The sequence below is a fragment of the Oncorhynchus mykiss genome, chromosome 4, assembly GCF_057628025.1.
Source record: "Oncorhynchus mykiss isolate SJ-2025 chromosome 4, ASM5762802v1, whole genome shotgun sequence".
NCBI lineage: Eukaryota > Metazoa > Chordata > Actinopteri > Salmoniformes > Salmonidae > Oncorhynchus > Oncorhynchus mykiss.
The window spans coordinates 40,259,952-40,277,500 of NC_143025.1; the positions used below are offsets into that span (position 1 = coordinate 40,259,952).

Consider the following 17,549-nt stretch of genomic DNA (forward strand, 5'->3'; position numbering starts at 1 on the left):
CTGAGGCAGTACACGGTACACAGTGAATTAAATACTGAGGCAGTACACGGTACACAGTGAATTAAATACTGAGGCAGTACACGGTACACAGTGAACCGTAGCATAGTAAATGGACAACACATTGAAAGAGGCAAGGGGTTTAAAATGGACTTTTCTTTTTATCACATTCACATTGCAATAAATCTCCGTATTATAACTGTATATGTTACACTGGAAAAAAAGGAATGATATACACACATTGAAGTTCCTTCAGTACATGAATACAATTCATAACGTTCGGTATAAACAAAATTATACTTGCTTACAACAGCTGGTAAATACTGTTAATGCTCTCTCCTGTTAAAAATGTTGTTACTACAACGGAAATAAAAACAAAACAAAAAACAACTGTGAAGACAGTTATTCGCAGCACTACTCGGTAAATGTAGCTCCTGTTTTTCCAGAATCAAACCCACTTATGCTTTGGTACCATCCTGAGTAGGGAATATGCACCGACATGACAAAATCAGGGGGTACATTCACCAGAGCGGTGACGTGTTTGGAGTAACGCTCAGGGCTACGATTTCAGTGGTGGTAGTTAAGAAGAGGACAGTAGATGCTAATTATGACTAAACCAAATGACTGCTTTTAACTACATTGAGAGGAGAGTACCACAACATCCCATAATGTCAGCTTTAGGGTTAAAGCGACATTGGGGTCAATTCTATTTCAGGAAGTAACCCGGATTAAAACATTTCTAAATTGAAATGAAATTGACCCATAACCTGTCTAGAACTCATTCAAGTCAACAAACAGGGAGAAAGTTCCAATGCAGTCTAAAATGAAATCTCTTCCTGTCAACTGATATCGTCTTACGTGACATTTGGACCCTACGTGTAATAACAATGTGAGGCTTTTAATTAAAGACGATTGCTCTCCAACTGAAGTGTGTAAAATACCACAATGGCAGTCTGTTTTCCATCCAATATGGACCTAAAGGTAGACCTAATATCATCGGAATCGCAGCGTATAGTCAGATCGATACCATGTGCTGAAAAATAGCTAAATATACTCAAATATCCAAGCATCATTTTGAGCATTTTCAGCATAGACATATGGAGTGTAACAACACATTAATAGCTATTTGTAATATTTATTTTAACATATGTACACGTTATACTATTCGTTCAGGAAAAACTAAAAAGAGACATTCTTTACCAAACTAAATGAATGAGGACTAGCACACAGTCATAGGGGGAAACAATTAAAACATGTAATGATGCCTTCAATGGAGATGCTCTGACCACCTTCCTACAATCAGACCAAACACACGCACAAGCAGAGTACACACACACACACCATGACTGTAGCACACGCAGAGTGTGTACACACACACACACACCATGACTGTAGCACACGCAGAGTGTACACATAAACACACACCATGACTGTAGCACACGCAGAGTGTACACATAAACACACACCATGACTGTAGCACACGCAGAGTGTACACACACACACACCATGACTGTAGCACACGCAGAGTGTACACACACACACACACCATGACTGTAGCACACGCAGAGTGTACACATAAACACACACCATGACTGTAGCACACGCAGAGTGTACACATAAACACACACCATGACTGTAGCACACGCAGAGTGTACACATAAACACACACCATGACTGTAGCACACGCAGAGTGTACACACACACACACCATGACTGTAGCACACGCAGAGTGTTAATATTATTAATTTACCGCAAAAGGAACATAAAAATGGATGCAGCCACAACAGCTCTCTCTCTCACACACACACACACACACACACACACACACACACACCTCTGTTCAACACTAATAGGTCCCACTCAGGCATAGAGACAGAGAGAGGCATAGAGGCATAGAGACAGAGAGAGCCATAGCTTGGTCAACCAGGTCCAGATGCCAGTGTGAGGTCCGAAGACAGACCAACCAATTCCACCAAGCCTCATCATTACCTTTCTTTTCAGGCAGATAACAGGACACCAAAGCATGGGCACTGTACTTCCTGTGTCTGAGTCATTCTGCCAGGGTCCTTGCATGCCCCTTCCTTATTCAGTCATACAGCAGCCCCAGTGACTGACGGTAGGCCAGGTGATCGGAGTACGACACATCTAGTTCAGACAAGTGGGTGGGTTTCTCAATGTCTTCTATTCAGCTCGTCCAGTCATCGGAAAGAGTTTATCATCACAACGACTTCTGATTCTCAACTGAAAATAATAAAAACGATAGCGTGAATAACCACTGCCTCGATGCATCCTCGACAGAAAGCGAGGGCAGTGTGCAGGAGAGGCTCTCTCTGGTCCATGATCAGCCACTCTGGTTACCTTAGCGACCAGAGTCCTTTCAGTTCAGCTCCAGCCACATGGTCAGTCTCTACTCTGATCCATCTCAAATCCGGTTCAATAAATAGTAGAAAAATAATCCTTTAATAATCCTTCCTTTTTTATCGCTGTTTACACTTTTAAACAAGTTCAGACCCCCATGTTCTGAGCTGAGCTCTCAAGGGCTAGTGTTCCTCCTACAGTCTATGATCTTCTAAGGAAACTTCCAACAGGGGGGGAAGAGGGGGGTCTGCCCTATTCTCTCTCAGCCCACCTCCCCTCACCCTGGCTGGGCCCAGTGGGAGCCTACATGGTGGTGGAGTCTGGAGGTGACGGTAGTGGTAGCATTGCATGTCAGGGACCCCGCCAATGTAGCGAGGCGTAGCCAGGTGGAGGAAGAGGGCCGGTGGGAGTGGAGGAGAGCCCAGGCCTGGGGGGGGGGAACGGGAATGGAGGTTTAGGATCAGCACTCTGCGTCCACACTGTGCACGGTGACGGCTGCCTGCAGGCGGTGTGTGTGGAGCGGGTGGTGGTAAGGCGGGTGGCGGTACGGGTGGAACTTGTGGCTGAGCAGCGCCGCCGTCTGAGGGGGCGTGTCCAGGTCCAGGTCATCGTCGTGGTTACCCACGTCCACCCCGGCCGACAGTGGGTCGTTGTTGCAGGGAGGGTTCTCGCTGTCCTCCTGAGGACTCATGGTGCTGTAGCCTGATGTAAACAAAACACAGGAACACACGTGTTAATACACATTCAATTCACATACATACATACATACATACATACATACATACATACATACATACATACATACATACATACATACATACACAAGCACACAGAAGCACAGTGATGTGTCCCAAACTTGGATGCCATGCCTCTTCCTGTAATCTGAACAGCGTACTACGACAGAGCAGTAGAAACGTCTGAAGAAAATAAGACTTTTACACGCCAGAGGAGACTCACGGCGATCTATAATTACAGTCTCGGGAACACAATTCTTGGCCATCACGCCTCATTAATTACATCCGTGTGAAATCTCAATCGTTGTAGAAATCTCTGGAGAAAGGGAGCTGTACGTGCAGCGAGTGGTGTGCGCTGCACGTGGGGTGGTTTGAAGGGGCGAGCTAAGGGAAAATTTGTGCCCCCGCAGTGGAGGGGATGAGCGCGCATTCAAGGGGGAGGGTGGGGCAGAGAAATCGCCTACACGTTTGAATCAATCCCTCCATCTTCAACGCCTCTCTATCTATTCCTCCATCCATCTCTTCTCTGAATCCCCGCAGATTATTGCCACTGCAACATCGTACATCTCATCTCTGCCTCTGAAACTGCCAAACGCCCAACACTCAGCAGCCCTCAGGCCCTTTAGACTCCGGAGAGAAAACATCAACTCTTAGAAAACACCAGAACTGTCGAAAGAAGAGAAACTTGCTGAGCGTAGTGGAAGGTAGATCGGAGTGGATGATGGGTTTAGGAGTGGGCAGTGGCTGGGCATCTATCGGGATCTATCTAAGAGAAACAGAGAGGTACTGAGATAGACTTGCTAGCAGAGCTTTTGAATGGGATTTGGGCTTTCGAAATGTTCTCTGAAAACAGTCAGGGGGAACTTCAATAGGATCCGGGGGAGAGGAAAGATACCGACTTCAGCGCCACCGACTGTATGGCTCCTCTCTCCTACCCACAACTCCTGCCATCTCCAGATGAGAAGACATTTCAGACAGTGCTACTGCTGTTGTCCTTTGGTGTCAGTCGAAGGACAACAGAGGAGCACAGGGTGTGAGAAAACAGAGACCGCGACTGAAACGGAGGATGTGAAAAGGTCAGGAGTGAGGTAATAACTTACACAAAGACATAATACACAGAGAGAGGCTGAATTACTAATGCCCATGGCAGGATGTCTGTTTGCCTGCAGCCTGTTAGACAACATCCTTGACCCCGAACAAACACCAAATGCCCCTCCAATTCCCTGGCGGGTGTACCAACAGATACCAGCTCAGTGTTTCCACACACTCAAACACTGTGTTAAACCTGTGAGTGTGTGTGTGTGTGTGTGTTCAGAGACCCTTCAGCTGTGTGAGTGCGTGGGAGGACACCTCCGACTGGGCCGAGGAAAAGAACCGGAACCGTCTGCCCCGAAGCGCTTCAGTCCCCTTTCTTACACTCTCTCTCTCTCCATTTCTCAACTGCCTCTCCTACACTTCCCTCTCTGATCAGTGGTTACACAACCGGCGGCAGCTAGAAAGAGACTCGTCTCCAGAGAAGCGAGGGAACAACAAAAGGCAGCGTGTTCTACCTGTTATGTGGGTTTTCAGACTTATACCCCCCCCCCCCGTTTAACCAGAATGTGTGTGATTTTAAGGGGAGTGCGGTGCCCCGCTTCCTCGGTGGTCGTCTTGTGGTCTTACCGTGGTCACTCTCCGTCCCTGACCGTCCCCAGTACCTCCTCCGGCGTTCAGGGCTGTGGGTGTGTCTCTCGATCACCGCCGCGATGAACCGGGTGTTGCTGACTGGAAGGCGAGGAACAACAAGGCAACAATCCAGGTCAACTCGAGGGCAAAGGTTAGCGAACACACGGTCAGATCAAGTTAGAGGTGCAATATTTATTCGCTGCTTAGCAGTCATTTCAAGCGAGAAACTAAATCAGGGATTGTGCCTTTAACGAGGGCTCCAAGAGTTCCTTTCAGGATTGCAAAGGCTCACCGTCTTACAGAACACTTGAATTACTATTGGAACCCATTGGTGAGGAAAAGCACACGGACACTAATCTACACTGAGTGTACAAAACATTAGGACATAGACTGACCAGGTAAAGCCATGATCCCTTGTCGACGTCACTAGTTAAATCCGCTTCACAAATCAGTGTAGATGAAGGGGAGGAGACGGGTTACAGAATGATTTCTAAGCCTTGAGACAAATGCGACATGGATTGGGTGTGTGTGCCTTTCAGAGGATGAATGGGCAAGACAAAACACTGAAGTGCCCTTGAATGAGGTATGGTAGTAGGTGCCAGGCGCCTGTCAAGAACTGCAATGCTGCTGGATTTTTCACACACTCAACAGTTTCCCGTTGTGTTTCAAGAACGGTCCACCACCCAAAGGACTTCCAGCCAACTTCACAACTGTGGGAAGCATTGGAGTCGACAAGGGGCCAGCATCCCGCGGAACGCTTTCGACACCTTGCAGAGAGTCCACACCCCGACGAGAACTGAAGCTCTTCTGAGGGCCAAAGGGGCTGCGACTCAATATCAGGAAGGTGTCCTGTCCACCTCGGTGTATACGGCGTACTTACTGATCCCCCTGTCTTCGTGGCTGTCCTCGTCTCGCTCGTCTCTCTCGTTATCCAGGTTAGACATCCTGACGGACATCTCTGTAGGGGGGGGGGGGGGGGGGGGAAGAGAGAGCGATGGATTCTCTTTAGCCAGGGTTAATAATGACAGATATTACCTTTAAGAAGAGGCCCCTGTGTGCCGCAGCGTCTAGGAAGGTCAGCCGTTCATTTTTACATATCATTCCCATGGCGGCCGTCGCAGCTTCCTCTAGCAACACTAAGACTTAAGGCGCTCAGGCAACATCGGAGCAATAATGGTCTTGGAGTTGGCTACACCTTCATAGCGGACTTACACAAACCACAAAGTGGTCTCGAACGACAATAACATTTCCTGTGCACGAGACTTGAATCAAACCTAAATCGGAAAAAGGTCGACCGGCGTCACCGACATTGTCCAGCTTACATGAGCCAACCAGCTGCATTTACACAGTCCGTTGTTTCTGGGCGACGGTCATCCTAAGTACGTCACGGTTGTCTTACCCTGTGCAGCCAGAGGGGACATGTGTTGATGTGAGCGTCGGTGGATCTGGTGTCTGTAGGCGTAGACAGCCAACACCAGCACCATGATGCAGCCCATAATACCCCCGGCAACCGGCCCAACCGGGGCACTCTTCATCATGTTCAGAGACACTACCTCTTCATCTGGGAGAGGGGAGAGGAGAGAGGAGAGAGGGGAGAGGGGAGAGGGGAGAGGGAGGGGGAGGGGGAGAGGGGAGAGGGGAGAGGGGAGAGGGGAGAGGGGAGAGGGGAGAGGGGAGAGGGAAGGGGGGGGAGAGGGAAGGGGGAGGAGAGGAGGGAGAGGAGAGAGGGAGAGGAGAGAGGGAGAGGAGAGAGGGAGAGGAGAGAGGGAGAGGAGAGAGGGTGAGAGGGAGAGGGAGAGAGGGAGAGGGGAGAGGGAGAGGAGAGAGGGAGAGGGAGAGGGAGAGGGAGAGGAGAGGGGGAGAGGGAGAGGGAGAGGGGAGAGGGGAGAGGGGAGAGGGAGAGAAGAGCGAAGGGTTACATTCCATCTACAAAAGGAGAAAACTCACCGGACAAGAGTCTATCCCACTAGCTCATTCTGTTTGCATGACCTCGTGACAGCAAGGTTTATGTGAAAAACTCACCCAGCATCCCCATGCCGTCCATGTAAGGGCTCTTGGCCCCCACGATGCCCCCGAAGCACTCTTTCTGCAGGGCACAGTAAGGCTTGTCCAGGTGGGTCTTCCCATCACTGTCCACCATGCACCACTCACAGTCCAGCACGCCAAAACAGTCACTGAGGACCACAGGGTAAAAGGTCAGAGTTAATCAAGTCTATGACGTACAAGGGATTTCCTTCACAGTTCATCTCAGCAAGTCTATTTTTGGAAATTATTTGTAATCCGACACGTTGCTCTTCTGAAATCAGCGTCACTACATTATTTAATCCATCCATGTACCAACAGATGACAAGGTGAGGCCTAAATTTAAGTATTTCCTCCCCCTGTCGTTCCCCCAGGTTGGTGATGTGGGCTGTAATGGGTCACAATTTCTTTGGCATAGTCCATCTGTAGATGTTCTACAAAATGGTCATACTAGCAACCGACAGTCTGTTGACACGCAACAGACTGTCTGTCAATAAGCAAGTGCTTGCTAAGGTTAGGATTTGGTTTAAGGTAAGGTTTAAAAAACAAGGGATTAGGGTAAAGGTTAAATTGGAGATTAGTAGATTGTGAGTTGAAATTGTTACTGTTTGGTCCGTAGAGCATCGACAGCTGGACTACCCAAACAGAGTGTTAAACCCCTTTGTGTGCTCTACCTGCTGGTGAAGAGCATCTACAGCTGGACTACCCAAACAGAGTGTTAAACCCCTTCGTGTGCTCTACCTGCTGGTGAAGAGCATCTACAGCTGGACTACCCAAACAGAGTGTTAAACCCCTTCGTGTGCTCTACCTGCTGGTGAAGAGCATCTACAGCTGGACTACCCAAACAGAGTGTTAAACCCCTTCGTGTGCTCTACCTGCTGGTGAAGAGCATCTACAGCTGGACTACCCAAACAGAGTGTTAAACCCCTTTGTGTGCTCTACCTGCTGGTGAAGAGCATCTACAGCTGGACTACCCAAACAGAGTGTTAAACCCCTTCGTGTGCTCTACCTGCTGGTGAAGAGCATCTACAGCTGGACTACCCAAACAGAGTGTTAAACCCCTTTGTGTGCTCTACCTGCTGGTGAAGAGCATCTACAGCTGGACTACCCAAACAGAGTGTTAAACCCCTTCGTGTGCTCTACCTGCTGGCGAAGAGCATCTACAGCTGGACTACCCAAACAGAGTGTTAAACCCCTTCGTGTGCTCTACCTGCTGGTGAAGAGCATCTACAGCTGGACTACCCAAACAGAGTGTTAAACCCCTTTGTGTGCTCTACCTGCTGGTGAAGAGCATCTACAGCTGGACTACCCAAACAGAGTGTTAAACCCCTTCGTGTGCTCTACCTGCTGGTGAAGAGCATCTACAGCTGGACTACCCAAACAGAGTGTTAAACCCCTTCGTGTGCTCTACCTGCTGGTGAAGAGCATCTACAGCTGGACTACCCAAACAGAGTGTTAAACCCCTTCGTGTGCTCTACCTGCTGGTGAAGAGCATCTACAGCTGGACTACCCAAACAGAGTGTTAAACCCCTTCGTGTGCTCTACCTGCTGGTGAAGAGCATCTACATCTGGACTACCCAAACAGAGTGTTAAACCCCTTCGTGTGCTCTACCTGCTGGTGAAGAGCATCTACAGCTGGACTACCCAAACAGAGTGTTAAACCCCTTCGTGTGCTCTACCTGCTGGTGAAGAGCATCTACAGCTGGACTACCCAAACAGAGTGTTAAACCCCTTCGTGTGCTCTACCTGCTGGTGAAGAGCATCTACAGCTGGACTACCCAAACAGAGTGTTAAACCCCTTCGTGTGCTCTACCTGCTGGTGAAGAGCATCTACAGCTGGACTACCCAAACAGAGTGTTAAACCCCTTCGTGTGCTCTAACTGCTGGTGAAGAGCATCTACAGCTGGACTACCCAAACAGAGTGTTAAACCCCTTCGTGTGCTCTACCTGCTGGCGAAGAGCATCTACAGCTGGACTACCCAAACAGAGTGTTAAACCCCTTCGTGTGCTCTACCTGCTGGTGAAGAGCATCTACAGCTGGACTACCCAAACAGAGTGTTAAACCCCTTCGTGTGCTCTACCTGCTGGTGAAGAGCATCTACAGCTGGACTAGCCAAACAGAGTGTTAAACCCCTTCATGTGCTCTACCTGCTGGTGAAGAGCATCTACAGCTGGACTACCCAAACAGAGTGTTAAACCCCTTCGTGTGCTCTACCTGCTGGTGAAGAGCATCTACAGCTGGACTACCCAAACAGAGTGTTAAACCCCTTCGTGTGCTCTACCTGCTGGTGAAGAGCATCTACAGCTGGACTACCCAAACAGAGTGTTAAACCCCTTCGTGTGCTCTACCTGCTGGTGAAGAGCATCTACAGCTGGACTACCCAAACAGAGTGTTAAACCCCTTCGTGTGCTCTACCTGCTGGTGAAGAGCATCTACAGCTGGACTACCCAAACAGAGTGTTAAACCCCTTTGTGTGCTCTACCTGCTGGTGAAGAGCATCTACAGCTGGACTACCCAAACAGAGTGTTAAACCCCTTCGTGTGCTCTACCTGCTGGTGAAGAGCATCTACAGCTGGACTACCCAAACAGAGTGTTAAACCCCTTCGTGTGCTCTACCTGCTGGTGAAGAGCATCTACAGCTGGACTACCCAAACAGAGTGTTAAACCCCTTCGTGTGCTCTACCTGCTGGTGAAGAGCATCTACAGCTGGACTACCCAAACAGAGTGTTAAACCCCTTCGTGTGCTCTACCTGCTGGTGAAGAGCATCTACAGCTGGACTACCCAAACAGAGTGTTAAACCCCTTCGTGTGCTCTACCTGCTGGTGAAGAGCATCTACAGCTGGACTACCCAAACAGAGTGTTAAACCCCTTCGTGTGCTCTACCTGCTGGTGAAGAGCATCTACAGCTGGACTACCCAAACAGAGTGTTAAACCCCTTCGTGTGCTCTACCTGCTGGTGAAGAGCATCTACAGCTGGACTACCCAAACAGAGTGTTAAACCCCTTCGTGTGCTCTACCTGCTGGTGAAGAGCATCTACAGCTGGACTACCCAAACAGAGTGTTAAACCCCTTCGTGTGCTCTACCTGCTGGTGAAGAGCATCTACAGCTGGACTACCCAAACAGAGTGTTAAACCCCTTCGTGTGCTCTACCTGCTGGTGAAGAGCATCTACAGCTGGACTACCCAAACAGAGTGTTAAACCCCTTCGTGTGCTCTACCTGCTGGTGAAGAGCATCTACAGCTGGACTACCCAAACAGAGTGTTAAACCCCTTCGTGTGCTCTACCTGCTGGTGAAGAGCATCTACAGCTGGACTACCCAAACAGAGTGTTAAACCCCTTCGTGTGCTCTACCTGCTGGTGAAGAGCATCTACAGCTGGACTACCCAAACAGAGTGTTAAACCCCTTCGTGTGCTCTACCTGCTGGTGAAGAGCATCTACAGCTGGACTACCCAAACAGAGTGTTAAACCCCTTCATGTGCTCTACCTGCTGGTGAAGAGCATCTACAGCTGGACTACCCAAACAGAGTGTTAAACCCCTTCGTGTGCTCTACCTGCTGGTGAAGAGCATCTACAGCTGGACTACCCAAACAGAGTGTTAAACCCCTTCGTGTGCTCTACCTGCTGGTGAAGAGCATCTACAGCTGGACTACCCAAACAGAGTGTTAAACCCCTTCGTGTGCTCTACCTGCTGGTGAAGAGCATCTACAGCTGGACTACCCAAACAGAGTGTTAAACCCCTTCGTGTGCTCTACCTGCTGGTGAAGAGCATCTACAGCTGGACTACCCAAACAGAGTGTTAAACCCCTTCGTGTGCTCTACCTGCTGGTGAAGAGCATCTACAGCTGGACTACCCAAACAGAGTGTTAAACCCCTTCATGTGCTCTACCTGCTGGTGAAGAGCATCTACAGCTGGACTACCCAAACAGAGTGTTAAACCCCTTCATGTGCTCTACCTGCTGGTGAAGAGCATCTACAGCTGGACTACCCAAACAGAGTGTTAAACCCCTTCGTGTGCTCTACCTGCTGGTGAAGAGCATCTACAGCTGGACTACCCAAACAGAGTGTTAAACCCCTTCGTGTGCTCTACCTGCTGGTGAAGCGTTGGCTGCAGCGGGTGTTGATACACTGGGGCAGGGTGTCCTGCAGACTGGAGTCCATCACCGTCAGAGACAGGGGCTCCTGGTGCACCTCGCAGCTGGGGTTCCTGAAGAACAACGGCACATGGTCAGACCACGATGACCGTGGACCACGCGGTCGGGTGCCAGAAACGCATGACCCGGCGACCGCACGGTCAAACAGCAGCAATGTGCAAGCCAAACCATGAAAAGACACCTGGCACCGGCAGTCAGGCTAATGAAGTCGGAGAACCGGCGTGGCCAAAACAGTTCAATCCATGAACGGAAAAGACAACAAGGGATAAGGACGGTTCAATTATCATTTAGGCTACAGGCTTTCAACAGCTCAACTGAGGGAGAAACTAGCATTATGGAGCAAAGGTCAAAAGAGGGAACACGACACGTGAATGCCGGACTGTCTGCAGAACGATAGCTTTGTGGATGATCTTATATACCACACATTCCTCCATTTCCCCCCCCCCCCCCAAAAAAAAGCCCCTGCCAGTCAGACATAGAGTTTGTCAGTGGAATGATGCAGTCACAGTGAAATGGTTGACTGAAGACAGGCGTCTCGGTGTGTGTATTACATTTAGAAAATTTAACAGACGCTTAACAGTGCCTCCGGAAAGTATTCAGACCCCTCGACTTTCCCCACTGTTTGTTACGTTACAGCCTTATTCTAAAAATGGATTAAATATATATATTTTTTTCCCAGCAACACACACACAATACCCCATAATGATAAAGCGAAAACAGGAATTACCTTATTTACATAAGTATTCAGACCCTTTGCAATGAGACTCGAAATTGAGCTCTGATGCATCCTGTTTCCATTGATCATCCCTGGGTTTCTGCAACTTGATTGCGGGCCTCCCGAGAGGCGCAGCGGTCTACGGCACTGCATCGCAGTGCTTGAGGCTTCACTACAGCCCTGGGTTCGATCCCAGGCTGTGTCACAGCCGGCCGTGACTGGGAGACCGATGAGGCGGCGCACAATTGGTCCAGCGTCGTCTGGGTTAGGGGTTTGGCCGGCCGGGATTTCCTTATCCCATCGTGCTCTTGCGACACCTTGTCCCGGGCTGGAGGCCTGCAAGCTGACGCCGGTTGCCAGTTGTATGGTGTTTCCTTCGACACATTGGTGCGGCTAGCTTCTGGGTTAAGCGAGCAGTGTGTCAAGAAGGAGTGCGGCTTGGCAGGTTTGTGTTTCAGAGGACGCATGGCTCTCGACCATCGCCTCTCCCGAGTCCATAGGAGAGTTGCAGCGATGGGACAAGACTGTAACTACCAATTGGATATCAAGAAACTAGGTAGAAAAAACAACAACAAAAATAATCCTTGATTGGAGACCACCTGTGGTAAATTCAATTGACTGGACATGATTTTGAAAGGCACACACCTGTCTATATAAGGTCCCACAGTTGACAGTGCATAACAGAGCAAAAACCAAGACATGAGGTCGAAGGAATTGTCTGTAGAGCTCCGAGACAGGATTGTGTCGAGGCACAGATCTGGGGAAGGGGGCCCCAAAAAATTCTGCAGCTCCAAGAACATAGTGGCTTCCATCATTCTTAGATGGAAGAAGTTTGGAACCACCAAGAGTCTTCCTAGAGCTGGACGCCAAGCCAAACTGAGCAATTGGGGAAGAAGGGCCTTGGTCAGGGAGGTGACCAAGAACCCAATGGTCACACGGATAGAGCTCTTGAGTTCCTCTGTGGAGATGGGAGAATCTTTCAGAAGGACAACCATCTTTGCAGCACTCCACCAATTAGGCCTTTATGGTAGAGTGGCCAGACGGAAGCCTCTCCTCAAATAAAAGGCATAACAGCCCACTTGGAGTTTGTCAAAATGCACCTAAAGACTCTCAGAGCATGAGAAACAAGATTCTCTGGTGTCAGAGGAAGGCCCTAAAAATTGCAAGCAGTACCAGAGTGCCAAGTCTAGGACAAAAAGGTTTCTCAACAGTTTTTACCCCCAAGCCATAAGACTCCTGAACAGGTAATCAAATGGCTACCCGGACTATTTGCACTGTGTCTCCCCCCCAACCCCTCTTTTACACTGATGCTACTCTGTTTATCATATATGCATAGTGACTAACTATACATTCAAGTACATACTACCTCAATTGGCCCAACCAACCAGTGCTTCCACACATTGGCTAACTGGGCTATCTGCATTGTGTCCCACCCACCACCCGCCAACCCCTCTCTTTTACGCTACTGCTACTCTCTGTTCATCATATATGCATAGTCACTTTAACAATATCTACATGTACATACTACCTCAATCAGCCTGACTAACCGGTGTCTGTATGTAGCCTCGCTACCTTTATAGCCTCGCTACTGTATATAGCCTCGCTACTGTATATAGCCTCGCTACTTTTATAGCCTCGCTACTTTTATAGCCTCGCTACTTTTATAGCCTCGCTACCTTTATAGCTTCGCTACTGTATATAGCCTGTCTTTTTACTGTTGTTTTATTTCTTTACCTACCTATTGTTCACCTAATACCTTTTTTGCACTATTGGTTAGAGCGTGTAAGTAAGCATTTCACTGTAAGGTCTACCTACACCTGTCTACGGTGAAGCACGGTGGTGGCAGCATCATGCTGTGGGGATGTTTTTCAGCGGCAGGGACTGGGAGACTAGTCAGGATCGAGGCAAAGATGAACGGAGCAAAGTACAGAGAGATCCTTGATGAAAACCTGCTCCAGAGCACTCAGCTCCCCATCCAACCTGACAGAGCATGTGAGGATCTGCAGAGAGGAACGGGAGAAACTCCCCAAATACAGGTGTGTCGTACATATAGCACCATACCAAAGAAGACTAGAGGCTGTAATCGCTGCCCAAAGGTGCTTCAACAAAGCACTGAGTAAAGGGTCTGAATACTTATGTAAATGTGATATCAAAAGTTTATTTTTTTATACATTTCCAAAAATGTCTAAAAACCTGTTTTTGCTTTGTCATTATGGGGTATCGTGTGTAGATTGATGGGGGAAAAAAATGTATAATAAGAAAAGCTGTAAAATGTACCAGAATGTCGAAAAAGTCAAGGGGTCTGAATACTTTCCGAATGTACTGTATATACAGAGCGGCGTACAGATAAGATAGCTAGGGGAGATAACCACATATCACAGTCCCTGCAAGCACATTTTCCCTCAGTAAAAGTAGTCGTCAGCAAAGTCAGTGCAAGCAGGAAAAGACAAGGGTCCATGCTATCCGGGATCCTTGGGATATCCTTACCCCATTGAAGTTGACATGTTAGACGGTCAGGGGAATGGTTAGGGTAAGGGTTTAGGGTAGGGATGTCCCAGGGACCCAAGGATAGCACTGACCAAAAGACAATTGTTTTCTGGGGAGAGAGAGAGAGACACTCTGTGAAGGGGTAGGTGTTCAGATGTTTTCGGGATGTGTCCTGAGATGAGGCGGAAGCTTGTTCCACCATTGGGGTTCCTGAGCAGTCATCACAGCCATTTGATTATTATGACAGACAGCCTGATGGAACGATGTTGGAGAAGATGACCAACAGAGCTACTAAAGAGTCTGCAGGCACTAAAGAGTTGGCACATATACAGTACACACGCGTCTCTTTACCATGTTTAAACACGGCAGGACTGTAATTGTTGTTGGCGGTAGGCTACGCAATACAGAACCGTAATTAGGGATCCGAGCACTCACCTGTTTTCAGCGTAGCTAAGGTTGCCAGTACATTCATTGACCTCCAGGGGGCACTCACATGGACACTCACACTCATTCTGCTCCATCCTGCAGCAAAAGTCAGACAAACTTCAAAAATGTTTTCAAAAAAATAAATCGACTTTTATCTACAGAGATGATAAAAAAATGTTTTTAATGGATAGAGTTTAAATAATGTAAAGCATACTATCCCACCCTGTTCACACAGATAAATCGCTCATTCACAGTAATAAGAAAACCACCCCAACGCATCTCCTATGCAACTCGGTGCTCGGCGACCGTGTCTGACCTGTGACAGTTGAGACAGAGGCGGTCCACGGTGCTGCAGGCACAGAAAGCCAGCGAGTCGCACGTCTCGTTGACGATGCCCGCGAAAGCGTTGGTCCCTGGGATACGGGTCAGACGGTACTTGGAGCAGTGGCTCCCGTGGACCAGGTTCGTCAGGTCGCCCTGGGGGAAGGCGGTGGATACAGTGAGAGAAAGGAAAATACGCTACTGTACTACGGTTGAACAAAAATGGCTCTTACGAGGAAGGCACCAAGGGCCTACAGTATTTTTGCTGTTATTTCTTCTGAGTAAGCAACAGTGAGCCTGCTATATTATTTCCCACCACTTGGTGGGGCTATGACACTGATAGATCATTACACATGTTGGAATAAACGTTCCCGGGCAAAGTGGTTTTACGAGGACAACACAGTGTGCATCTGTCTAGCAGTCGAACTGGGCTAGCACTCCCCCGTTTGTGTCGCAACCTAACCTCGGTGACCGCGTCATAACCCATCCACTCACAATGATACTGCTGTTGAACTTGTAGAAGCGCTGGACCGTGCGGTCACTGAAGCTGTTGCAGAGGTTCTTCTTGACAAAGTTGGGGTGGTTCAAGATGTCGTTGGCCACCAGCGGTTCCTTGTGGGTGATGTGCTGCTGTTCGGCGGGGGCGTGGCCTTTAGGGTCGATGAGGGTGGGGTGGGCCACCAGGTAACCCCTGTCCTCCATGATGAAACACCTAAACACACAGAGAGAGAGTGAGACTCCCGTTCAAGTACCAATCCGTTTACTGGTCGGTACAATGAATTTGACTTCACGCACTTGAGCCCCAAAAAACGGGAACGCATGCCCACTGAAACCCATCTGACTTCAACACAATAGAACCCAGAGCTCAGAGCGGATGTAGAAGGCAGAGAGAACAGGGTTAAGTCAGAAGAGAGAGGGGGTGGTAGAGAGAGAACAGGGTTAAGTCAGAAGAGAGAGGGGGGTGGTAGAGAGAGAGCAGTGTTAAGTCAGAAGAGACAGGGGGGTGGTAGAGAGAGAACAGGGTTAAGTCAGAAGAGAGAGAGGGGGGTGGTAGAGAGAGAGCAGTGTTAAGTCAGAAGAGAGAGGGGGGTGGTAGAGTGAGAACAGGGTTAAGTCAGAAGAGAGAGGGGGGTGGTAGAGAGAGAACAGCGTTAAGTCAGAAGAGAGAGGGGGGTGGTAGAGAGAGAGAGGTGTTAAGTCAGAAGAGAGAGGGAGAGCAGGATCTGGGGGTAAAGAGCGCCACATGGGACAGAATCCAGCTCAGCTCATTCTATTGTCCTCCTGAGCCCCATATTACCCCCATCCTGCCTGAGCCAAACACAAATCAACCCCAACCAAGTCCCTCTGAGCCCTAAATTACCCCATATTGCCTGATCCAAACCCATTCAACCCCAACCGACCCCAGCCAGACCCCAGTCCTCTTACCCTGGGTTAATCCTGTTAAACATGAACCACTGAACACCAAGACTCTCAGAGAGAGAGCGAGAGAGAGAGAAAGAGAGAGAGAGGTAGAGAAAGAGGGAGGATGGGGGAGAGAGAAAGAGGGAGGATGGGGAGAGAGAAAGAGGGAGGATGGGGGAGAGAGAAAGAGGGAGGATGGGGAGAGAGAGGGAGGGAGAAGGAGAGCGAGAGAGAGGGAGGGAGAAGGAGAGCGAGAGAGAGGGAGGGGGGGAGAGAGAGGGAGGGAGAAGGAGAGCGAGAGAGAGGGAGGGAGTGAGAGGAAAGGAGGGGAAAGAGACTGAAAAGAGAAAGAGAGAGGGAGAGAATGCAGCAGCATCTAACGTAACAGGATGTCTCTGGAATGCAATTATAATCAGCTTATCTCCTTTTGTCGCCATTTCTCTCCCTCCCTCCCTCTCCGCCTCTTCTAACCAGCATAGAGTTTATTTCTGGACCACAACAGAGAACTTCCGCCAGTCTCTTCATATGGTTTCTCCCACTGAGCAGAGGGCATGCTGGGATCCTGGCGAACTAAGTATTACGTGCCATTCAAATCAGATTCGCTTGATTCAAAGTCTTTAAAAAAAAAAACAAAGCCACCAGTGGGTCAACCCTCAGCAACCCTATCAGGCATAGCCGCAAACCTTTAACAACGGGAGAGAAGGAGCCCTCAACGAATGACGTACCGGATCTTGTTACCCTTGTCCTGGTTGCAGATGGGTAGCAGGTCCAGCAGAACCTTGTACAAGTAACGCAGGGTGAAGTCTATGCCCATCACGGCTACCGCATACCCTGAGGCCATCTGAGAACTGCACCGAGAGACCGGAGAGGAGAGAACAATTATTAAAAACGGTACACATTTCCTATTCTCTACCTACCTTCCCTGCTTGTGGATGCAAACCTACACCCACCCCCCCAACCAGTGAAGGCTGCTGAGTGGAGGGCGGCTCACACAATATGTCTGGGACAACGCGAATGTCTTTGATACCGTTCCACCTATTCCGCCCCCAACCATTACCGTGAGCCCGGCCTCCCCAATTAAGGGAATACCAACCACCTGTGCCCCCAAACACATGTGCTCACGCTCAAACACGCCTACACACAAACGGCGCCTGCATTATCAGAGCTGTATGTTTGTGTGTGTGTGTGTTTGTGTGTGTGCGTGTGTCTTAAAGATAAACAGAATATAAACACACATCTTAACATGCAGCCTGTGTTAGCGCTGCCTC

The 17,549-nt window shown here is 49.1% G+C and overlaps 1 protein-coding gene across 1 annotated transcript in view; it reads right to left on the reverse strand.

Annotated features, from left to right (window-relative positions):
• Positions 1 to 145: 145 nt before the first annotated feature.
• LOC110521803 (VWFA and cache domain-containing protein 1) overlaps positions 146 to 17,549 on the reverse strand; it is an 89,356-nt gene continuing 71,952 nt past the window's right edge. Inside the window, 10 exon segments of the mRNA XM_090232009.1 lie at positions 146 to 3,057; positions 4,752 to 4,853; positions 5,635 to 5,712; positions 6,154 to 6,315; positions 6,777 to 6,928; positions 10,868 to 10,984; positions 14,569 to 14,655; positions 14,876 to 15,036; positions 15,376 to 15,592; positions 17,007 to 17,129. Of these exon segments, the coding sequence (XP_090088135.1) occupies positions 2,816 to 3,057; positions 4,752 to 4,853; positions 5,635 to 5,712; positions 6,154 to 6,315; positions 6,777 to 6,928; positions 10,868 to 10,984; positions 14,569 to 14,655; positions 14,876 to 15,036; positions 15,376 to 15,592; positions 17,007 to 17,129 (1,441 nt within the window). The 3' untranslated portion in view covers positions 146 to 2,815.